Here is a 25,245-nt window from a genome sequence, read left to right as displayed (position 1 = left end):
TAACCACGTTACATGCTTTGGGGGTTTGGAAGAGAATGAAATTAAAAGAAAGGGGTTTTTAGGGATTCCGAAATTAAGTGGGTGTTTTTGGAAATATTGTAAATTTTAGGGGTTTTTTTGGCAATTACCACTTTAAATAATTCAATGGTTAAAAGTGGAAAAGATTTGAAGATGATTAAATTTGTGGATCGTATGAATATATAAATTGTGAAATAAAAAGAATATTTTTAGAATATTCTATTTTAGAGTTAAAAATAGAGATGATGGTTGGAGAAACTTTCACTGTAGAAGCTGTATTTTTTAGTACTGAAACGCTAAATATAGAGTTTTGGGTTGGAGATGGCCTTACACTAATGCTACCGATCAAAACATGTGTTTCAACGAGTGCCTATTTTAGAACTTTTAATAGAATTTTTAATTCCTCTTTAGTTGGACTTATTTGTAAATATTTACCCATAAGTCCCTAATTATTCACACCTACTGAGCATAACTCCTAAAATTGGGTTGATGGTGATTAGATTAGAATTTTCAATGGACAATATAGTAGAATTGTCAATATGATTATATATATATATATATTTAATAAACCATACATATCTGCACATATAACCACAAACACAAATATATGTGTATATAAATATGCAAAAATATCGGTAAACCTGTAATGGCGAAATACACCAATGTTAGTATATACTAGTTTCAAGAGAAAAACCTCTGGTACAATACTAACAACCTTGTTCAAGACAAATCCCATCCTCCCAATTAAGTACCTAAATAGTAACCAATCAATATGTTTAACAAAATATAGTTACATAAATAAATTAATTTTTAAAAAAATGTTAATATCAATAAATATCTATAATTAATTAAAAATTAAATTTTAAATAATATCAATAAATTCAAAATCCACTCATTTCACACTCTTTCAAAAATAAATTTAAAAAAAAGTCATTTCAGATTAAAAAAAAAAAATCTATAACTCTGAAGTGGTTTTGTCAGAAAGAGGTGGTAGGTTTTACAATGGCCTGGTGCGCGGCGAGGTTGTCCATGCCGGCGGCGCATGGTGCTCAGATTCGCCCTCTGCGCGCTCGATACCCGCTCGCTGCTGGGCTCTGCTGCGTTTCTTTTGTTGGCTCTAGGCTCTGGTCCTCTTCTACTTCTCATTCAAAGCCATTCGCCTGCGTGGCCTCTGCTTCATTTTCTACCTCTGCTTCTGGTAATTGCCCCTTTTTTTTTCTTTTTAAAAAACACACCATTTTCATGCATATCTTTGTTCGAAAGCTGAATATTTTGTTCCATATGTGTTTGATGATTAGGTTGATGGACTATAGGTTGACTTGAACCTATGATAATGTTGTTGAATTTGGTGAAATTGGATTCTTGAAAGTTAAACTAGTTTACCTTTCAAATCAAAAATTAGTGGCTGAACTTGTTGATTTCTGAGAGCTTCCTGTAGAGTGGTATGAGAATTTGTTTCTTTGCTGATTTGGGATCATAGTTGAGCGTTTGAAGTTCTCTGTTCTCTGTTTTTTGTTTTTCTTTTTGTTTGAATGGAAATTTGCAGTTTAGAGGATCAATTTGATCAATTATGCGTAGAATTTGTCTAGTTGTACTATCTTCAAAGATCTTTACATTATTGAGTTATTGAAATTAGTAAAAACTTGCATGTGTGCAATAAGGATGTTTTGCATAAATGGTGAAGCATTGTTTGTAAATTCACTTTCATTGATAGATCGTCATTTTTAACATGCGTGTAAGGTGAATTATTTAGACCTGTTGTACCTTAAGGTCATATAAGATCCTTGTTTACTAATCATTCTGAAATGGAGAACATCTGAAATTATTGCTCAAGAAGAAGATTTGAAATAATGGTTTCCTTATCAATTTTCATGGATTTGATGTTTAGCTCCTTCTGTCCATCATCTTGTTGTCTTTGACTGAAAGTCAGGACATCCACGACGATATATGCCAATTCAAGATATAGAGAAATTAAAAATTTCAAATCTCTGTTTTTGAAAAAAAATGTTGTGCCTTCTATTTGCATTTTTTGCTCCTTCAATAGTAGGGTTTTTGATGTTGTTAGGTAGATATTCAAATCATGAATCTTGTGGTCTTCACTAGTAACAATTTTCTTTTTAGGTATGTGCTTTTGATTGACAACACTGGAAAATTACTTGAGAAAGAAAAATTTTTCCATGAATATTTTTACATGGAAAAATTTTTCTATGGAAAAACTGAAAAAAATATGCTTTGATTAGCACTATTTTTAAGGAGAAAATATTTCGATGGAAAATTCAGATTTTGTTGTTTGATCTGTTTCATGAAAATGAACATTTTTCCATAAAAACCTAATTTGTTGTTCGATCGCATCAATTTTTCCCTGTAAAAAGTTTACATTTTCTATAGTAATTTTTTAAAAATTATTAAAATTGTTAAAAATATTTAAAAATATTTGATAATTATAAACAATACTACATGTAATTGAATCTCACAATCAAAACGCCTCGGGATCTGTTCATTGATTTGGATAAATTTATTTAAAATATTATCAAGTTATATAATTACTCTTTTTTTTTAAAAAAAATTAAAATAAAAGAAAAAACATTGAAGTTGATCCTTATCCCAAATTTGATTTGTCTCGCAAGTTATCAAATAGCTCCCTTACTCTTTTCCCCGAAAAACTTTTCCTGTGAGTGAAAAATTTTTCACAGGAAAATAGTTTTCACGTCAGATTTCGTAAAAAATTTTCCACGTAAAAATTTTGACAAACAAAACAGTCTAAAAACTCGAAAATGACCTGCGGAAAATTTTTCCGTGGAAAAAGGGCAATCAAACACAAAACTTTCTTAATTCTTCCAAATTGTTTGTTTTTTTTTTTTATATAACTTTGGATTTAACCTATTTGATTACCTTTTTCCCTTCTACTACTGAAGTCATTTCAGTATCAATAGTCTAGAATGTGCCAGACATTGTCATTCTGAAGTTACATGACATTAAAATTGAAGTAATTTTCCTTTTCTACTCTGACTGCAAATTGCCCGCTTGTGGAATGACTGAATGTGAATTACTTTGTCAATGCCAGTTAGCAAAGAGGCTGTTCAAACCGAAAAGGCTCCTGCAGCATTGGGACCCTATTCTCAAGCTATCAAGGCTAACAACCTTCTGTTTGTTTCTGGTGTCCTTGGACTTGTTCCTGAGGTTTGTTTTCTTTTCATTTTGTTTATTCTTTAATGACCAGAAGCGTGGAGCAATTATAAAATATATTTAGTTATCTTTGTATAGATTATTGATTATTTAAACTCTCATATTTAGACAGGAAAATTCATCTCTGACAGCATAGAAGGTCAAACTGAACAGGTGAATACCTTTTTTTAATAACTTTATGTCAAAGACTTATAGCTTCCTTTCTCTGCCTTTGGAAGGATCTATGTAATTAGCATTTCCTAGGGAAAGCGATCAAGATACAATGGAACTAGGAGTCAAAGATGAAATTTCATGTTCAGTTTTAAAAGTGTGAATAATAAACTGATCTCAAACCATGTTGCAATTGGATCCTCAATGGATCTCAATGTAGTTGTGAGGCCACCTAAAATTGACACGTAACTTTGGTCCCAAAAAGTATTAATGACTTTGCTTTTCAGATTTTTGTTAACTTCTTGTGTTAATTGGGTATTCAATAATTCCAAAATATAGAATCAGATGTTATGGTATTCATGGAATTAGTCCAAAGCCATTTGTGCATTTTTAGTCATAAATATGGTCTTGATGGTCTGGAAATATCCGTAGAATCTAATTGAGATAGCAGATTCATGATCTCCTAAAATAAGAATACTTGTATGTCTTTTTAAGCTATCTTTTGAACCTGCAGGTCCTGAAGAACATGGGAGAAATACTTAAAGCTAGTGGTGCTGACTACTCTGCTGTTGTTAAGACAACAATTATGTGAGAATTCTCATTTCTTCTGATGTCCAGTGATCTAAAAAGTTATCTTTCTTACAATCATTTCACAATCTTCTCTTACAGGTTGGCAGACTTGAAAGACTTCAAAGCAGTTAATGAGATATATTCCAAATGTGAGTCTGCAGACCAGCTGTTATATTCTGTGCAAGCTTGATATTTTAATTAATAAGAGGTTCTGGGCTTATTTTCTGCATGCCTTCAACACGTTTTTCTGACTGATTTTAACTTTTCTGTTTATAATCTTGAATGTTTTTCCATCTTGATCACAATTAATGCTATAACTCAGTTTGGACATCATGTAAGATTGGGTAAATTATTTAAATAGTCATCCAACTATTCGGGTATTTCTATTTGAGTTACTGGGGGTTTGAGTCACTCAAATTAGGAAAAATTTCTCAATTGAGTACCTTACCCTCCCAGCCTCAGATTCACGCTCAATTAAATCACTATGCACACACTATTAACGCATAGGCTGATGTGGCATGACATGTTATATAATTTGCATCACGTGAACCATGCCATTGTGGTGAAGTATCATTTTTATCCAAAGTGAGAAACCATTTTCAGCGCTCTTTCTTATATCTTTAACCTTTTTCCCTCCGCAAGGCGTAGCATAGTTGGGGATAAAAATGATGCTTAGCCACATGACATGGTTGATGTGGATATAAGTTATATAATGTGTCATGCCACATCAGCTCTGTCACAACAGCTTAAACATAAGTGATTCAATTGAATGTGAATTTAAATTTTGAAAGTAACTCAATTGAAATTTTTATAATTTGGTGATTCAAATAGGAATATTGTAATAGTTGGGACGATTATTTAAAATAATTTACCCTTTTCAAATTTTTATCTACTCTTTCCTCAAACTGAAGTTAGCTATTTTTTGGTTCAATTTAGTGAGCACATCTGGATGTATGATTTGTAACTAATCCTGGTTTTGGGTTTCCCATCTTTATGCAGATTTCTCATCTCCTGCTCCAGCACGTTCTACTTACCAGGTTGCTGCATTACCTATGAATGCAAGGATTGAAATCGAGTGCATCGCTGCACTGTAGAACAACTATGCAGAGAATAGCCCTGTTCTGTTTCATGAATTGATCATTCTGATGAATAAAAATAAGTCTTCATTAATTTCTGATTGATCATTTTGTGGAATCAAAGTTGTAAAACAAACAAACGCCTCTTTTTGTTGGATCAGTTAGTGATGACTGTTGTTGAATCTAGAAGCATTTCCTGAATAATGAGGGGGTGTTTCTTGTGTGTTTTAAATTAAAACCTTGCTTTCCATAACTTAAAATTGTTTCTGTGAAACATTAATGTTGAATGCTTGGTCTTGCACATTTGTTTCCAAACACACAATCTTCAGAATTGGATGGATACATGTTTTGCAAATTGCAATCCCAACTGTAGCATATAAAATCTATAGAGAAAATATATAAAGTTGAAGTAACATTTTTTAAACACTAATTATATGGAACCTATAGAATATGTTTAAAAATTAGTTACATCTTATCTTGCATCAAATACATTAGCATCCAAGCCAACAGGAGATTCTAAATCACTGCAAAAGTGGGAGCCTTTATTTGATACAACATCATTTGTTAAATAATTAAACAATAGATAAATTAATACCTCACAATGCCAAAAACCGGAATGAGTTATCACATTTCATTATACAGTTGCCGAAGATTTAAAAGAATGTCGAATGTATACTAAAGAAAGGTTTCACAATTTAGAAACCAACAGTCATCAACCTTTTGACAATTAATCCTGTCATTTTGATTTGAATCTCAAAATTTAACCAGTAGAAGCTAATCTCCTAACTGAGAATCTCCAACGGATGAAAAGCTGCAAGGTGACTATGGTATGCTAAAAGACATCTAAATGACACGGAAAATAGGGAAAAGAATAATACAACAAAGACATGATCATCAATCTCTCCCATTGGCAGCTCAGTAATTCTTACTGAATTTAATTTATTTCAAAATACAAATTGGTATCACCTGAACTACTACTACTACATTGGCGGTTGCCAAGTTCCCGGTTTAAAAGATTCACCGGATCCAGTTGGCTCCGAAGACCTGAAATAAGTTATAAATGAGTAGATAAACAGGAATAGTATTGACAATAATAATTTAATAACACTCTAGGTTCTTTTTGTTCCAGTTAAACTTGTGCTATAACGTATTTCAATTTAACCAAATTGTTAGCGCATCTGAAACAAAAATCCTTTCTCTGTTGAAAGTGTTTTAGAAAGAAGCAACAATTAGAATTGAATGACCAATTCTTAAGAAGAGTTTGAGTTCAATATGATAGAAAATAACCTAAAAAGGCAAATTGAAAAATTGAATAGCCACAAAGATGAAAATGCTGCCACCCATTTCACTTAGTTTTTCTTTCCAAATATTTCTAAAACATTAAGCTAAAAAGCATAGAAACGAACTAAAAGGAAATGCATCTAACAATGACAAACATTCTAATTTCTATGTTCAGAAGTAGAACTCCAAAACCAAAAGCATAGAAAGCTATTAGTTGATCTGATTAATATGGTTTAAATCAAATTGGGCAATACATTAATGATCATGGAAATTCTTATGGTGAAAGTGCATTTTTGGTCCCTAAGTATATCCCAATATTCATGTTAGTGCTTAAATCCAAAAAAAGAGTAAAGAAAAAAAATTATTTTGGTACTTGCACTGGGAAGAAGAGGTTAGGGAAAGTCCCTAAACTATCAATCAGCTTTTGTTGCAATGTGTTTTAAATTAATCCTAAAACTAAAAGCAATCTTTTTTATTATTCCAAGGCTGAAATAATTATGTAGGCATATTTCAGGGACCAAAATGCACCCATACCATATCTTTTTTTCGACTAACACCCATGGTTAGATTAGGGCTGGTAACGGGGCGGGGCGGGGCGGGGCAGGGGAGGGGTCTCCCCGTCCCCGTCCCCGCGAGAGTCGGGGACGGGGAATCCCCGTTCCCGACTCCCCGAAGGGGGGGAGTTATCTCCCCGTCCCCGTCCCCGTCCCCGCGGGGATCCCCATATACCTATAAGTTTTGATTGTTTTAAAAAAAATCTAATACTAATACACACTAATACACATGATAAACATAAAAATCATTCAAAATAAAGCTCAACAAACCAACAAAACAAAATTTACAAAAATAAAATACTCCAAATGTGTATGAAGCAAAACGAAATTTAATGAGATAATGTACAAAAAGGCAAAACTGTAAATAATTTAAATTAAAAATTTATATATATTATTTTTAATCGGGGACGGGGATCCCGCGGGGCGGGGATAACAATCCCCGCCCCCGACCCATTTAACAAACGGGGACAGGTTGGCCCCCGTCCCCGCCCCCACGGGGGGATGAACCGGGGAATCCCGTCCCCGTTGGGTCGGGTCCCCACGGGGATCGGGGATTCCCCGCCCCATTACCAGCCTTAGGTTAGATCTATCAATTCTCACCACAAAGATACAGAATACAGCAGGGAGAAACAAACAATCAATCAATTACAAACACAGAATAGCTTACGTCAATTAGCCAATAGATGGCCCATATCCACTAGTGTAAAAAAGAATACAGAGTTCTAATAAAATTGGAAGGGCTGGTTGGTGCTCTTTTAATAAACAAACAAGTCACTGCTTTCCCTATGGTAAATAAATTGCCATCCTCAATGTGCAACCCTAATCCAAATGCCCTCTACATGCATATCCATCATGCGTGAATCTTGCGGACAGTCATATTGATACTCCACAATCTTCTACATGGGGATTTGAGATGACTATTAGGTGCTGTAATGGCACTGAACAATGAAAATAATAATCCAGTTTTTAAAGTCTACAACTCCCCACTAATTGTTATAAATTTACCACTTAGTTGAGTTTAAAGTTTGCATTTCCATTTTGTTAATTGTTTTATAAGAAGACATAGGACTGACTGACCAAATGATTAATACATCATGTGCTAACATTAACTTGAGTGACTGAATTGTAGGTTTTAAACCTCAAGGATTGGTGTGTTTTATTTTATCTATTAAACCTTAGAATTTTTTTTCTTAAATATATCGTATCTTTTGAGTTATTTACTTTCAACCCTTTTAAGTTTTTCACATGAATCCCTCCCTTGAATTCTAGTCGTATTTCAAGCATATAGTAAGGTAGAATTGGATAACTCACATTAAAAAAATTCTTCATTTTTTCAATTAGACATTAAATACATAGGTCATAGAAAAATTATGGGCAATTTAACAATGTTTATCTCACAATATTATAGGCAACAACTGTTAGACATATATGTATGTATACATGTGTACAGGGATATACTATATGAGTACAGGGGTATATTTGTATGTGTTGTTTCCTATATGCAGACCCAAAGGGTCTTACATGAGACTTGTTCAAGACATAATAGACTTGTTCCACTCTTCTCCATCTCTTCTAACAACAACAATCACTAATAGGGAAAATTGAATATATATCCCCACAAAAATATCAACTTCCTCATATAGAGAATACTATGCTACTAGTAATATTGCGTGAGAATCAATTCTTAAATAAAAACATAACAATCTTCCCAATTGGAGAAAAGAGAATTTTTATTTCTTGTTCTATTTGGGTTTTTACCTTATTCGCAATTTTTTTGTCAAATTTAGGGTGATCACACATATTCAAATAAGATTCTTACATGCAGTTTGTTAGGTTTATTTTTGACTGTAGGACATACAAGAGTGTAAGCAATATAACAATCATTATGGGGATATATAAATAGATATAATTCTTACAGGATCTTTAAGCGATTATCCCCTTTTGTTACGTACACATGCAATTTTCTTCTAATAATATTACATAATATATTATATGTGAAATGATTCAATACCATTAAAGAATAATTAGATAGAGGTTGTTTCACATATTTTTGTTGGAGAAAATAGAAAAAGCTGTAAATTAGGAGGTTGTAAATTAGGAAAGTTATTTTTGGTAGTTACTCAAAATTAGGATGATTTTTCTAATTTGTTAGAATATTTTTCTGATTTGTTTGGATCCCATAAATTGTGGGATTAATTTAGGGTTAATGTGTGTATGTATGTGCTGCCCATTGTACTCCAAAAATTAAGAAATCAATTCCAATTCTTCTCACAATTTATGTTATGGTACCAGAGCTTTAGGTTCTTCTCTTCTTTCTTGGGATTCTTTTTTCTTCTTCGAGCAGGCTTCATTGCTGTAGTTTCTCTTCTAACAAGTCTTTCATCACAGTCAAATTCTAATTGAATTCATGGCAATATCAGAGATGTCTGAATCTTATGTTTTGAATCAATCAAAAGAATCTGTACGGTCCCAGCACCAAGGATAACTTCAGAGTATTCAGACAGCATATCTACTTAATGGAAGGAATTATCTTTAGTGGTCTCAATTGGTTCGAACCATTCTCACAGGCAGAGGAAAAATCAGCCATATCATAGAGCTTGGACCGGATAGGAATGATCCACTTTTTAAAGCATGGGATGAAAAAGACTCAATGATTATGGCGTGGCCATGGAACTCGATGATCCCAGAAATCAGCGATACGTGCATGTTTTTGTCAACCGCAGAAGAGATTTGGGATGCAATTTAGCAAACCTACTCCAAGGCAAAGGATGCTGCCCAAGTTTATGATGTGAAGGTGAAAACAATGGTTGCAAAGCAAGGGAACAAGAATGTTACGGAATATGCAAATAAATTGAAGCCGCTTTGGCAGGAGCTCGATCACTATAGGGTGATTAAAGCTAAATGTCCAGATGATGCTGCAATTCTCAAAGAATTCATTGAACAAGACCGGATCTATGATTTTCTGGTAGGACTCAATCTTGAGTTTGATCAAGTTAAGATTCAAATTCTTGGAAAACCAAAAAATCCCTGCTTTAATGAAGTTGTTGCAATAATCCGGATTGAGGGAAGTAGAAAGAGACTAATGCTTGATTCCCCAAGCAATGATGGCGCGGTCATGGTGGCAGATGGTAATAGCAATCTCACCAGAGAAGCAATGAAGAACAAAAATAGGTGCAGCTATTGTAAAAAGTAACTGTATACCAGGGATAGGTGTTGGAAACTCCATGGCAAGCCACCAAGTTGTGAATGGACACCAAGAGAGGAACAAGCAAGGGCTAGAAGGCATGCAAATATTGTTGCAGTTCAAGAAACAACAGCATTTCCACAAGAATCTAGTGGATTCAACCATGAAGTTATTGAAAGATTGAAGACTCTCATCAATAGCCTGGAAAAATCCTCATGTACTTGTTCCTTGGTGTATTCATGTGAGTCTCCTTCTATTAGGTTGAATGTCTTGGATAACACCTTTATCAACTCTTGGGTCATGGTCTCAGGTGCAACTGACCATATGACCAACTCACTTAGTTTCTTCCTAAATTACACGCCATGTCCAAGTAATAGAAAAATTGCCACAGCAAATGGTTCCTTAATAACCGTGGCTGGTGTAGGAGATATTAGAATAAATTCATCACTCACTTTAAAAAATGTTCTTCGTGTTCCAACTCTGTCTACCAATCTTATCTCTATCCAAAAATTTACCTAAGACTAAAGATGTAATGTGGTTTTTCATCATGATTGTTGTGTATTTTAGGACAGGGATTCGAGGAGGATGACTGGACGTGCTAGAGAAAGGAACGGCCTCTACTACCTTGACATACCATCCCAATCGGACATTAACAGAACGGCAATCTACCTTATTCTCTAATAACCAACAGTTCTTCCTTTAACAAAGGACAAATTTGGCTTTATCATCATCGCCTTGGCCATCCCTCATTTAGAGTTTTACAAATCTTGTTTCCTTCTTTGTTTCAAGGTCTTAATGTAGGACAATTTCATTGTGAGGTGTGTGAACTAGCTAAACACAAGCGTGTCCCATTTCCAACCAGTAATAAAATAAGTCCTTTTCCTTTCCATCTTATTCATAGTGATATTTAGGGGCCTTCTAATATTCCAAATGTCTCTGGGGCAAGATGGTTTGTTTCATTCATTGATGATTGTACTCGTGTTACCTGGGTGTTCTTGCTTAAACAAAAGTCTGATGTCAGTTGCGTCCTTTCTAATTTCTTTTCCATGATAGAAAACCAATTTGGTGTCAAAATCAAGAGATTTAGGTCAGACAATGCCAAGGATTATTTTAATCAAATACTTAGTCCCTACTTTGAGGAAAAAGGAATAGTGCATGAGTCCTCTCGTGTTAGCACCCCTCAGCAAAATGGAGTGGCAGAAAAGAAAATGGGTCACCTACTCAAAGCACCTAGGGCCTTGTTATTTCAAAAACAAGTACCAAAGTCTTTTTGGGGGGAAACAGTCCTTATTTCCACACACTTAATCAATCGATTGCCAACTAGAGTCTTAAAATTTCAAAGTCCCATGGAGAAACTTTCCACCTTTTACCCTCACCTACAAATCACAAATAACCTTGTTCCTCGGATATTTGGTTGTGTGTCCTATGTTCACATTCATAGTCACAATAGGGGAAAACTAGACCCAAGGGCTCTTAAATGCATCTTCGTCAGATATTCCTCCACACAAAAAGGGTACAAATGTTATCATCCTTCCTCCAAGAGTTTTTATGTTTCCATAGATGTGACTTTTCATGAACAAGAGTCCTATTTCCCTCATTCTTATCTTCAGGGGAAGAGTTTAAAAAGAGAAGATAAGGATGGTTGGGGATTTGAAGATTTTCCTAGTACCATCACTTAACCAAAAGATAACGCCACTGCCATCACACCTGAACCTCAACCTTCAAAACCAATACACAAGTCAAGCCTAACCGAAAGTCCAAGTCCAATCCTTCCTTCACCAATTGAACCTAAACAAGTCCAAGACCAATCTGTCCTTGAAGATGTAAGATTTGGGAAGAACAAAGAGTTCACAAGACAGAAGATGGCTGCTCCTGGACCTAGACACGATCAAGAATCCAATCCGGAACCCAACAATAATGAGGTAACATCTTCTGACTCACTCTCTAAATCCTATTTACCAGCCGAAATGGATCATGAGGATGATTAGAACCTTCCCATAGCAATTAGGAAAGGAACCAGAGAATGTACCAAACACCCATTGTACCCTCTTGCAAATTACATTTCATTCAAACACTTCTAACCCACATAAACCCTTCCATGTCAACCTAAACACTATTGTCATTCCCACCACCTATCCGAGGCATTATTCAATGAAAAATGGAAACGAGCCATGAATGAAGAAATGGAGGCCCTTGAGAAGAATAGAACATGGGAGTAAGTAAAGCTACCTGAAGAAAAAAAGGCTGTGGGATGTAAGTGGGTATATACAGTAAAATATAAAGCAGGTGGGTCAATTGAAAGATATAAGGCGAGACTCGTGGCTAAGGGTTATACTCAGACCTATGGTATAGATTACCTTGAGACATTTGCTCCAGTTGCAAAGATGCATACAGTGAGAATCTTATTATCATTGGCAGCGAATTATGGCTGGGCTTTGGAGCAATTTGACGTGAAAAATGCTTTTCTTCACGGAGATTTGTCAGAGAAGATCTACATGGATGTTCCACCAGGTTATGAGAAAAAATTGATTGGACATACAGTATGTAAGCTGAAGAATGCCCTGTATGGGCTCAAGTAGTCCCCACGAGCATGGTTTGGAAGATTTGCAAAAGTCATGATTGCTATGGGTTATAAACAGAGTCAAGGGGATCACACACTGTTCATTAAATATTCAACTTCAGATGGAGTCACAACACTTCTAGTCTATGTGGATGATATAATTGTGACAGGTGATGACGATGAAGAAAAACAGTTTCTAAATCACTGCTTGGCTAAAGAGTTCGAGATCAAAGCCCTTGGAAGACAAATACTTCTTGGGAATTAAGGTTGCTCATTCCAGGAAAGGTATCTTCATTTCCCAACAGAAGTATGTGTTGGATTTACCAAAGGAAATTGGTAAAGATGGCGTACAAACCTGTTGCCACTCCCATTGATCCGAATCTCAAGCTTGGTCTAGCTAAGGAAGATGCTACAGTAGATAGAGAGATGTATCAACATCTAGTAGGGAGACTCATCTATCTCATACTAGACCGGACATAGTATATGTTGTGAGTGTGGGTAGTCAATTCATGCACAGTCCAAAAGAAGTTCATCTACAGGCAGCAATCAGGATCTTGCAATATCTCAAAGGAACAGTAGGGAAAGGGAATTTTATTTAGAAGAAACGAAGGACTCACTCTTGAGGCGTATACAGATGCTGATTACGCTGGATCTCTTGTTAATAGGAGGTCAACCTCTGGATATTGTACTTTTCTTGGAGGCAACCTAGTGACGTTGAGAAGCAAGAAGCAAAAAGTCATAGCAAGATCAAGTGCAGAAGCTGAATTTCAAGCAATGGCTCAAGGTGTGTGCGAACTACTCTGGGTGAAGATCATTTTAGAAGATTTGAAGATTAAGTGGGATGCTCCTATCAGATTGTATTGTGATAACAAATCAGCAATTAGCATAGCTCACAATTCAGTTCAACATAATTCATACAAAACACATTGAGATTGACTGGCATTTCATAAAGGAGAAGCTGGAGAGTGGATTGATTTGTATGCCTTATGTGTCTACTCATGGACAACTTGCAAATGTGTTTACTAAAGGGTTAAATAGTTCAGTATTTGAGAGCTTTGTATTCAAGCTGGGAATGGAAAATACCTATTCACCAGCTTGAGGGAGTGTTGGAGAAAATAGAAAAAGCTGTAAATTAGGAGGTTGTAAATTAGGAAAGTTATTTTTGGTAGTTACTCGGAATTAGGATGATTTTTCTGATTTGTTAAAATATTTTTCTAATTTGTTTGGATCCCATAAATTGTGGGATTAATTTAGGGTTAATGTGTGTATATATGTGATGCCCATTGTACTCCAAAAATTAAGAAATCAATTCCAATTCTTCTCACAATTTCTGTTAATTTTAACTTGGAATTGTGCAAATTACAAGAAAATAATTAATCATAACCAGATAATCAACAAATTAGGCTAGATGTACAGCTATAAACGAGTGAACCTGAACAGACCAAGAATGGTACAAGCTTGGCTTAATTTAATTTTGGCACAACTCGAGTTAAAAGGGTAAGCAGCTCGAGCTTGACTCATATAAATGAGTTGAAGTTCAGTAAGAACTTAAAGCTCAAGCCAATATTTGACTTAACAAAATTTAGCACTCTTAGAAAGGTTCAATTACTGTAGTAGTGGGCCCTGTCGGCCTGTGCATGGCACAACCCATCCCCTAGGCAACAATGGGCTGGAGATCCGATTGATAGTCGGGTCTCCGTTAAACCATTTCGCAAGTGGTGAGAGTTTGAATCACGGGTGAGGGCATATTTATAATACTGTGAATAGAGGTTGTGTGCAACAGTGCAAGTGGTTCCAGTGCCCATGTGTGCGTGGAGGGTAAGGCCCATGGACTGGCGCGGCATGTGGACCTATGGCTACAAGCACTCTATTCCATAGTGGGTGAGTTGGCCGAATGGTTATTTTGTTTCCATGGTATTTTCTTTTCTATTCAACACTATAAAAACCTCAAAATAATATATCTTCTTTCTATCTTTTGTTATTAATGTTTATATATTTTTTAAATTTTTTTTATAAATAAATAATGGGTCAGCGAGGACATCTAGCATGATCCAGCCCAGCCTTGGTTGGACCATGCCCCGTGATATGCATCAGCAGTGTGCATTTCATTATGCGCAGGCACAATTAGCAATCGTGTCTAATACACCACTGGGTTCAATTAAAAATAATGGAGAATAATAAAGTTTAATGGTTTTCCCTCTAATCACCTTGCTACTGATTTAATTTGTAGTAGAATTGATTTTCTTAACTAACCTAAAGCATAAAAAGTATTGATGTAAGATACTTGAAACCTAAATCATGCCAACCTCAAACAAGTTGGGCTTAGTTCAAAATTAATTTAAAACCAGACTAGCTAGCTTGAACTGGACTCATTTACCAAAGAATTGGGCTAAACTCAAGGTGAAATTAAGCTTTTGTGCTTAACAACTAAGTCATTGGCAGTACCAATAGCTGTGAAAGTGTGAAACATAATTAAATATGGTTAATCAATAATTAGACCCACAAAAGCCTGATTTACTTTGAATAGTTCATAATCGATGAAGACCGACTCAATGCACTTGATAACTCAATCTCATATTAATTTGCTATAATTCTTTTATTTTACAGAATTTTTACTTTTCTTGTTTTTTAATTAATTTAAACTTAAAAAAAAGGTGGGAAATTGAAGATGTAATTGAAACAGTCAAAAAGTTCAGTTAGGACTTGTACCCAAACCAAAAGAACATTTTAGAACCATGTACAACACATCAATTCTTCCAAATTAAGCTAAAACTATGGAAAACATAAGAGTTTTTCATTGATACCCAGCTATGTTGACTTTTTAAACAATATGAATTAAATCCTATTTGTATTAGCTATAATTATCTTATTTTAAAGAATATTTTACTATCCCATTCTTAAAAAAGGTTAAAATTTGTTGAAAATTGTAATGACCAAACAATTCAACTTGAATTTATACCAAAACTCAGAGCACACTTTAAAACTGTGTTGAATACAGATCAACTAATTCCAAACCTATCTAAAACTTTGGTAAAAGTAAAAGTGCTTTCAGGGGAATCGACCATGTCTCTCTTGACTTGTCAATCATTATAAACCAACCCTAACAGTGACAATAACTACATACAAGCTGTACGCTTTTAAAGAAAATTAACTACAAATACTAAAACCAATGCAGATACTATTGGCATTCACAATCCCCATAATCATCACACTAATCTATACTCACATGCGACGTAACACCATGCTGTTTATTCTAGGAAATGGTTTTAGTATACTAAAACAAATTAATAGGGAATCATGATTGGTATGACTTATTAACACACTTGTACTAAAGATGGCCAAAAGAGAGCTACAAAGGAAGGATTACTAATTTAAACAGAAAATCATGAATAACTTCATGCAATTAAAAAACAAGCAATAACACTTGAAAATTTTGATAGTCGTGAACCTTGATAAACTGAGATTATAATAATATTGGTATACATTCAGGCATATCATACAAGCCCCACCAGCCAATTTAGAACAGGAATAAATATTAAAAATCCAATTATACTCCAAGATGAGATGTTAAGATAAAAAAAGGTTACCTTTCTTTGTCTTTGTCATCTTTGTTACCATCAACTATGTCAGCCACATCATCATGTGCCATACCTTTCCAAAATATAAAAGCAGAACTCTCAGTACTCAGTATGACAACATAGATCATTTAAATCATCAGATAAAATACTATGGCCGCACAGTGATCATTCTTTTAAGCAACACTAATACCTGAACTTCACATAACAACTCAATTATAAATTTGGCATTCTAAGCTTCATATCTTTAAGCTAGAATGATACTTTTACATCACACAAAGAAAAACATCATGCATATGTTACAGGCTATAAATGTAGTCTAGTCAAAAGTATAAGAAAGATTTCCAGCATTTGCCAACACTTTAAAACTAGGGATGAATCAAGGTACCAAAACAAATATACAAAAATGAAAATATAAAGATCTTTCACCAGTAAAGAACATAATGTGCAAGGCAATTTGGAACATAAGGCCTCTCATATTATCCTTTTACTCAAGTGATAAGGGATGAGTGCATGAAAGATGGGAAATACAGAAGAAGAAATTTAATGTACATGAAAAGAGATACCAATAAAAATTGCAGACGAGTTGGTGTACAGAAAGAATTATAGGAAAAATTTTCTGTATACAAGAGAAAGAGGAACAAATTTCTAAATTTTAAGATTTTACAAGAAGATAATAATACTGGATTAACGAGTGTACATGACAATTTGATGTTTGAAGACAATAACAAACAACAGATCTTATTTAGGTTATATTTTGGCATATAAAATGACTCCACAAAACAACTAAAAGGGTTACTTTTGAAAGCTGCTTCAATAATTTTCAGATAGAATTTTAATTACCCAAATATTAGAAAGTGAAGTAATAGAACAATGATAAAAAATGAAAATCCAACAACATAGCACCGATAGAAGGCACTAGCCATCTGGTTAGGAAGTGGATCCCTGAATGTAGCTCAATCTGATGCTTCCCAATAGGTCTCTCATAGTAAAAATAGTTGCAAGAGTAGAAATAAAAACATTGGAGGATGCAATCTCAAAGGAATAAAGCAAATAAAACCTACCCTGAATCGGTGAAGGTCACTATAGGTAAAAGATGATTCAGACCTTTTATGGTATGATGACAGTTTTAATAAAATAGTGGCCAAATTTGTAAGGGAAAAATCCAGAGAGAATAGTTTACCATGTAAGCAAACATCGAAGCAGAAGAAGGCATCTATAGATGTCAATGCAGAATTGGATACTACAACAATATAATAAAAATCATGACAGGTAGAAAAGTACAAATTGCTTAAGAAAATTACAAACAAAAACAGTTTGGACCCTATACAAGTTGTATACCAAACTACATTCATGCAAGAAAACATTGAGATTTGAATGTAACAAAATCTATTAAGACCACAACAAATTTAATTTAAAGTATAACTATATAAAAAAATTGGACTCAACTGCAATGCACTCAATTTTGGTTAAGGGCATATAAGTTTATAGAACAATATATAGTTCTTAGACCAAGTTGTTTTTCTGATTTTGTTGCTATTGAAGATAGATATACCTTTGTCATGATCAATGGAACCTCTTCGAAACTGCTGAATAAAACTTTCAAGATCTGGAGACTCAACTTTGCCTATTCATCAAAAGTGGAAAACAGGCTAATCAATTATACTGCATGAAGCACAGCTACTTCAAAGCAACACTAGTCTTGATGATACCAAGAGCTGGTACAGTACAAATATTCATCTTGATGTGGATTCATATACAGTAATGTAGATCAGAGAGGCAAGTCTTTAAGAACATCGAATGTGTATAATGGTACAAATAAGTAAACAGCCATAGAGAACTCTAAATTTATTTCTTATATTCTCTACTATATGGAGTTCCTTCTTCCCCAAGATATTCAAAGGCATACTACTTTGATAAGTAATACAATGAAATGAAACATATAGGTGCTTCATGTTTTGAGGTGCGATAAAATTTTTGTAACACATGACTCTCAACAAAACTATATGTCAAGTGTCAACAACCAAGCATCACATTCATGTTTATAATAACAGGTGTATATGAAGTTACAGAGAATTGCCTCTGTCAAAAATGTTACGCATGTTTGCGTAGTCTGATGTAACCAATTGCTTACCAATGCTCTGGGGTTTTGGCCTGCTAGAAGTGGACTTCATCTCCTCTTCCTTTTTCAGCACTTAAAGCAAGAAAAAATATTGAATAATGATGTTATTGGTGCAAATAAATTATAATTTCATAAACAAAAAACCAGCAAGAGAGAGTATTAAAGGTTGGTGGAGTAACATTGAGTCTTTGATTGGAGTCATGGGATAACCCAGGGTTAGTCAGGGATAACCCCATAACCAAACAAATAACATGTATGTCTCGGATCACATTACAAAAATAATTCCTAATCCAATCAGGTTGACATGGCTTGCTGACTGGGCCATATTGCAGTATATTTTTAAACCAGGGCCATTTGAATTATGTACTTTTTGGTTTTATTAGGAAAGTTCAGAGTAAAACAAAAATGGAATACCCAATGCATGCAATCCCAAGAATAACCTTATATACTAAACAAACATTTAGACCATTAAAATGGAACAAGAAAATGATAAATATGCAGTACAAAATAAGTTCTGCAGATTCACATAAAGAAATCATCAAGTAGTCACCCTCTAAGCCTTGTTTACATCAGAATAAACATAGCATTAAGCTAGTAACAAATTGAAATAGTATGGCTTGTTTGGTTCATTGATGGACATTTTAAGAGAGAATCGTTTAAAATGGCATGGGCATGCCTTGAGGCGACCAATAGATGCCCCTACAAGGATGGCGGAAGCGCATTAGGTAGAGGGTCGTAAAAGAGGTAGACCTAAAAAGTGTTTAGTAAAAACTTTGCGGAATAATTTGTCTACTCTAGGTTTATCTAGTTTTTTTTGCTTTTGATAGAACAATGTGGATGGAAAAGATTAATGTAGCCAACTCCAAATAGTTGGGACTAATGTTGTTGTTGTTGTTTGGTTTAGGGATGAAGTATTCTTCTTCCTTCTCACATTCCTAAGAATTTAATTCACATATGACACATTACAAGTTATATGAGATGGAGGTATTTAGTCCATGTAAGATCACCAAGAACAGAGCATTTCTTTGTTCAATTAATTAGAGAAGAAAAAATTTAATCATTAAAGAAAGAATAAAAATAGAGCAAAAGAAGTTATGATATAGAGAAATAAAAATTTAATTTTATCTTAAAGATAAGAAAGATGTCTCATTTGTGGTAATCTTGTTACCACATATTATGAAAGAATCATAAGCGCACAAAATTGGGGAATTTGATTCCCATGGGATGTAAATCGCCCATAGGAATGTCTGAAAATGGTGGACCAAACATTGTAATACTTCACATTCCCATGAAGATACCAAGAAATGCTTAAGGATTCCATGAACAAAACACCCTTTGAGGGAATCAGATGACAAAAGATGTAGTGAAATGAAACAAACAATTGGCGACAAATATGAGAGATCTAAACAATGTCAGGAAAAAAAAAGGAAGAAAAGGAGGAAAAAATGACACAACATAAAAGAAAAACAGTAGCAGATTTATGACAAATATGAGGTTTGTAATGTTTGTTCAAATACAAAGCAAGTATATTGGGAAAAAAAAAAGAGTAACAACCACTCTTAATTTTGTTCAATACTACCAACAATACATCATTTCAAGGTTTTAACTTAATTCAAATCAAGCAAGTAACATGAGAAGAATTGTATCCTTTTAAGATGTATTAAAATGCATTTAAGCAAAAATAATGTTGAGAACTATATTTGTATTGCTAGTGGATATTTGGTCCCTAAACAATGAACAGACTAACATTCTTTCACAACTGCACATAATCAAGAAGACAACAGAAAAACCCATTTTAAAATATGAATACTGTTGCATGTAAAAAAGAAAAGGGATGTTTGTCAAGGACAAATTTTTCTCCCACCAAAAAAAAGAAAAGAAAAGAAGAGTACATCATCAATCATCAAGACCACCTCTTGATACATGAACTACTAGACAAGCCGCTCGATACATTTTGCCGAGCAATAGAAAATATAGAAGAGTATATACATCAACCATATCAGGCATAATTTTCTTTAAATGAATCCCTCGGTTTTGTACGGATTTTACAATGAAAGCGTCTAGACCAGCAAAATTTTGAACAAGGCTGCAACATTTGTTAAATGCAATATAAACTAACAAAATTTAATAACCTTGAATGGAGAATAATCTGGTGAATTAAGTGCAGTTACACTCAGTAGCAATTTGAGGCATAAAGTTAATGTTGCATTGATGTTGTCCTAGAATCGAAGTTTTATCATATCAAATAAGGTAAGAAGCTTTTATTAGATCAAAATGTCTGCAATTGCAGTAAAATCACAGAGTATTAAGGTGAAACATACATGCAGCGTTCAGTTTAACTCGCTCACGCCTGGCCTCCAGCTCAATCATTTCCTGAACATAGTAACTGACATGTTTTAACAGATATAATCAGTTTAATGTGTTCCAAATAAGTAAAACTTATACACAGTCCTACATAGTTAAGCATGAGAATAATCAAAGAACATACAGAAAGCATAGAACTTGAAATATTTGTGGAGAAATAATGCTTAAAATTTGATTTTTGCAGATAATCTGAACATGCTCAAGATACATGCAACAAACTTCACATCAACCAAAACATCAACATTTACAGCCGACCAATAGCCACTTCAATGGCATCAACATCTTTGCCATTCATTAGTTACAACTTTTGCAACCGCATTCAATATTTTTACTTCAATAGCACAACTTAAAACTTCTATGAGAAGTCAACTTGCAAAACAAGCACGTGCTTCTTGTACTAAAATTGAATATAAGTATTGCACCTCTCATGGTCACCAATTCTGATGTATATGGTTCTAGTAGGTTGTCAGGTTTTCAGTAGTCCATGACTTTAATCGCTAAGATTAAAGAGGAAAAAACAATGTTTTCTTCCTGTAGGCTATTTCATAAGACGACAAGTACGACATTCATGCAAAATATTAAGTTAGTGCCAACAGAAAATCCAAATTCAATTCTACATATCATAAGCATTTAACTAGACACAATTTGGAATCAAGTGACTCAGCTGTTAAATATTTTCCTCTATGATGTTGCATGTAAAGCTAAAATGGACTGCACCCAGATATAAATCCATTTATACACAGCATATTTTCAAAAAATTGACAGTCAAATATGGAAAGAGGTCTGCACTACTGGTTTTCATAATTTTAATAAAAAAGATTTAGGCATTTATCTGAAAAACTTTTGTAGGATTACCACAGAATTTGCTTAACCTATAGATATCATAAATCAAAGTATTGTTGAATGCAATGTATAACAGATTTTCATTCATAAATACCAGTAATATCAGTTATCACAATTAAAGAAATAAAATCCAAATGGTAACTTTATTTTTAAAAAAAAAAAAAAAATTGCTTGCCTGTGGAGTTGGAGCTTTCTTCCTTTGCCCATTTAGCCAGCATATCCACTCAACTATAGCAAATGAAAATAAAAATAGCATAAATAAGTTTCAAAATCCACAAAATGCAAGGGCCAAGATTCTGTAAATAAGGATAATTTACTTATCCCTAGATTCCCTACACATAATAAAATCATGTACAATTATATTACTTCACTTAATGATTAACTTGCAAGCACTTTCCATCCTTGGAAGACATATAAGTATTATACAATAACAAAAAGAAAAAATAAACTAAGGCCTTTTTGGAACTAACCTGGAATTGATGTGGGGTCCTCCTCGCCTTTGAATATCACCCATCTTTTTTCCTTCACTGGAATAACAATTAGGAAAATCAGATATAAAAATTCTCATCATTGCACAACATCATTTTGAAAATGCATTTCCAGAACTGGTCAATGAAAGTGCAAACAAAAACACGATGCAATACATCTAAAATGACCAAAAAAAGAAATAAATAAATTCAAAGCAGAAAAGACAATTTTATAGCACACACACAGATATACATGAGTCTATTGTCAACGAAGCGAGACAATGTAGTAAAGGATAATCCATGGTTCCAACTTTCAAGGTTCTTTTCAATTCTTTTTCAAACTTTGAACTGTATCAATTTGATGCCAAAACTAATTGCTCTCTTTTTAATACTATGCTAAATCCATAAATTTTTAAGTTATCATTTAATCAACAAATATCTTTTTACAATTATTATTTTTTTATTTGTCAAAAAGATGAAAAATTACCCAAATTGGCAAGTTCTAGGAAAGAATTGAACCAACATACAAATATGAAAATTTACTAAATACATCATTTTGATAATTTTTTTATTCTCATATAGCATTTAAAATGGACAAATATTCCACAAAAATTACCAAATTGGATAACTTTAATTTACTTTCCTTCAAAAATCACCTAAACTTCAAATTTTTGGCCATTATCCCATTCAAAAAAGACACAGACTCAAAAACACAAGCAGACACCAAAGAGATTATTGCGGCCATCCGTTCTATCCAAAAATCTAAAGGATTAAAAATTCTTAAGAAAAAACAAAAGATACTTGTCAAATCAGATAATATATTATATCAGTTTCCAATGCCAATCAAGAATATCTCACCGACTCCGTCCAACTTTTCCGTTCGAGTGAAGTAGCGATTTCCAGCCTTGTCCACACCAACAAGGTTGCGATAGCGGAAAACGCCCAAGAACTTGGAGAACAGCTTCGACATCGCCGCTGGAACAATCTGGTTTCCAGAGCATATAGGACACAGTTGAAATTAGGGTTAAAGGGGAGTTATGGAAGTGAATGTGGGGTCACAAGGAGCGAAGGTGAAGGTGAGAGCTTGGAGAGGCTTTGTGACACCTGCACAAGAGGCGCCGGTAGTGGCGGTGGCGGTGGCGGTGGCGGAGAGAGCAGGCGCCGGCGGTGAGAACTTGGATCGTGGTTGGAAGAATCACATCAGGCCTTGTATTCAAATTTTAGTTCTTATTATATATTGTCTTAATAAATATTAATGTTTTTATACTGTATATGTATATTATAATATATATCTTAGGGAAAATTATTGTTTACCCCTCGTGAATTTCAAATATTACCAAACAACCCCTCCAAGTTTGACAAACCCCGGACAACCCTTCCGTTATTGTTTAACTTCCCTTTTACCCCCTACCGTTCACTTCAAATGGGTCCATATTGTGAAATCTCATTTTTGCCCTTGAAAATGGTGGGAAAAAAAAGCTCCCAATCACATCATGTCCAACCTTTATGTGGGGCTGTCATTGCTTCGTTGAGACAATGTTTGAAGTTGCATTACATCTTCTTGTTCTTCTCCTCATTTGGTTTGTTCGATTTCGATTCTCCGGCTTTCATGTCTGATGAGAATTTCTTCATTGCTATCACTTTTGACCATCTCCTGGAGGAGTAATGTAATTTATAAACAATGCAAGTTTATTATGGAGAGTTTTTGTGGTATTGATAGATATAAATTTGTTTCAAAAAACGAGTCAGGGTGAAATTTATCATACCCGATAGATATAAATCGGTATGTCAACGTAAAAATGAAGTTGACTTCGAGCAGATTGGTCAAGTGCACTCCATCTTCAAATGAGCTGTAGTCGATCTTGTTATCGAGACAGACAATGTGACATTGTCGAATCCTCACCCGAAAAACGAGTTCATTTCGCTCTAAAAATTCTTCTCGCTTTATGTTTATCTAGTTGTATATGTTAAATCATCGCTTTAAGCTGTCTATTCTATGTTTATATATATTATATATTTATTTAAGAATTGTCGCTCCGCTTTAAATTTATCTTTATCCTGCTTTAACTATTCATATTAACGCTTTAAATATCGACCCTAACGGTAAACTCTTTAAGTCTCTACATAAAATATTGATCTTTTTCGTTTGAACTGAAGTGTTGGCATGTGGCAGATGGCAAGTTTATGGTATCCCATGCAGAAGAATTAATGGAGGCATCAAATTTTCTAAATTTAAACATAAATATCGGAAGACCGGTTCGTCGTGATTAGTCAAGCTCGGTCCACAGTGCGTTTTCCTTTTTTTCTCGGATCTGAAGCGTCAACCGGCTTGTGGACTTCACACCATAAATGAGAAGGAAGAACCCTTCCCCTGGATAACCCCTCCTCGTCGTCCTCCTCCTCCTCCTCCTCCTCTGCTTCTTGTCCAGGATATTCGCTGGAGTCAGACCAAAATTTTAAGATCAAATCTATCTTAAAAGGATGTCTCATGATCCTCCTCATCTTGAGAATCAATCAGCCGTAATCACGCAACAAGTTAAACTATCTTTTCTTGGCCAAGTCAAAACTCCCGCGTAATTGCCTGAATGCGGAGGATTCTCCAGTGGTGGATGACGGGCAAGCAATTAAGCAGGCATTTCAACTTGGACAAGAAAAGAAAGTTTTCACTTATTGCTTGATTGCGGAGGATTCTCCAAAGGAGGAAGATCATGAAACATCCTTTAAGACGGAGTTGATATTTATCACTTGAGAATTGTTCTCACCCTTTAAAAACTTTTCCTCAGTGTACAAATATTATTTTCTGTGTTTAACTCTCAGGATCTTCGCTTAAGTCAGACCATGACTCATCGATTAATAGACGTTTTTATCAATGTGTTTGGTTGACCTTTTTTAACTATTTGTGTTCTACGTTGTGCAGGTTCAAGTTGATGTGCATGTTATGCAACTGTCGTGATCATTCGAAGGTACAGATACTTGGTGAGGAAAACCGAAATCTTAATAGACGAACGAGAGTCGAATCGCAAGTGTCCGAGGTCCGAGAAGACGTTATAAATGTTGTAAATGTTTTATTTTAAATGAAACAAACTTATCTGAGTGTGAACTTCTGATATTTAATCAGAGGCCATTGTAAATGTTTAAATATTTTAAATGAAACAAACTTATTTGAGTGTCAACTTGTGATAACTTGTGATATTTAAACAGAGACATAGTAAAAACAATTTGAGAAACAAAAAAGGGCATTGTAAACAAAACAAAATGTTAAACAAAATCGATTTACTCTTTAAACAGTGACAAC

General features: G+C 34.3%; 2 protein-coding genes across 3 annotated transcripts; one reads left to right on the top strand and one right to left on the bottom strand.

The window, feature by feature from the left end:
• The first annotated feature begins 977 nt into the window (after positions 1-977).
• LOC120269143 (reactive Intermediate Deaminase A, chloroplastic-like) lies at positions 978-5,249 on the top strand. The gene is made up of 6 exons (XM_039276459.1): positions 978-1,216; positions 3,083-3,198; positions 3,313-3,357; positions 3,869-3,942; positions 4,024-4,073; positions 4,924-5,249. The coding sequence occupies exons 1-6, from the start codon at positions 1,021-1,023 to the stop codon at positions 5,016-5,018; spliced, it is 576 nt and encodes a 191-aa protein (XP_039132393.1). The 5' UTR covers positions 978-1,020; the 3' UTR covers positions 5,019-5,249.
• Positions 5,250-5,601: 352 nt separating this feature from the next.
• Positions 5,602-23,150, bottom strand: LOC120268382 (NADH dehydrogenase [ubiquinone] 1 alpha subcomplex assembly factor 2-like). Of its 2 annotated transcripts, none has more exons than XM_039275809.1 (9): positions 22,809-23,150; positions 21,954-22,010; positions 21,659-21,711; positions 20,598-20,649; positions 18,289-18,348; positions 17,710-17,781; positions 16,167-16,230; positions 13,197-13,284; positions 5,602-6,044 (listed from the first exon to the last, which is right to left on the bottom strand). In XM_039275809.1, exons 1-8 carry the CDS (start codon positions 22,918-22,920, stop codon positions 13,221-13,223), a joined length of 534 nt encoding a protein of 177 aa, XP_039131743.1. In that variant the 5' UTR covers positions 22,921-23,150; the 3' UTR covers positions 5,602-6,044; positions 13,197-13,220. The 2 variants fall into 2 exon arrangements, with proteins under 2 accessions (XP_039131743.1, XP_039131744.1); XM_039275810.1 differs by lacking the exon at positions 13,197-13,284 and having other exon boundaries at positions 22,809-22,935; positions 23,055-23,150.
• Between the last annotated feature and the right edge of the window lie 2,095 nt (positions 23,151-25,245).

This window comes from Dioscorea cayenensis, chromosome 9 (assembly GCF_009730915.1).
Source record: "Dioscorea cayenensis subsp. rotundata cultivar TDr96_F1 chromosome 9, TDr96_F1_v2_PseudoChromosome.rev07_lg8_w22 25.fasta, whole genome shotgun sequence".
Lineage (NCBI taxonomy): Eukaryota > Viridiplantae > Streptophyta > Magnoliopsida > Dioscoreales > Dioscoreaceae > Dioscorea > Dioscorea cayenensis.
The sequence above is the reverse complement of the archived record's forward strand: the minus strand, read 5'-3'. Positions and strand labels throughout refer to the sequence as shown.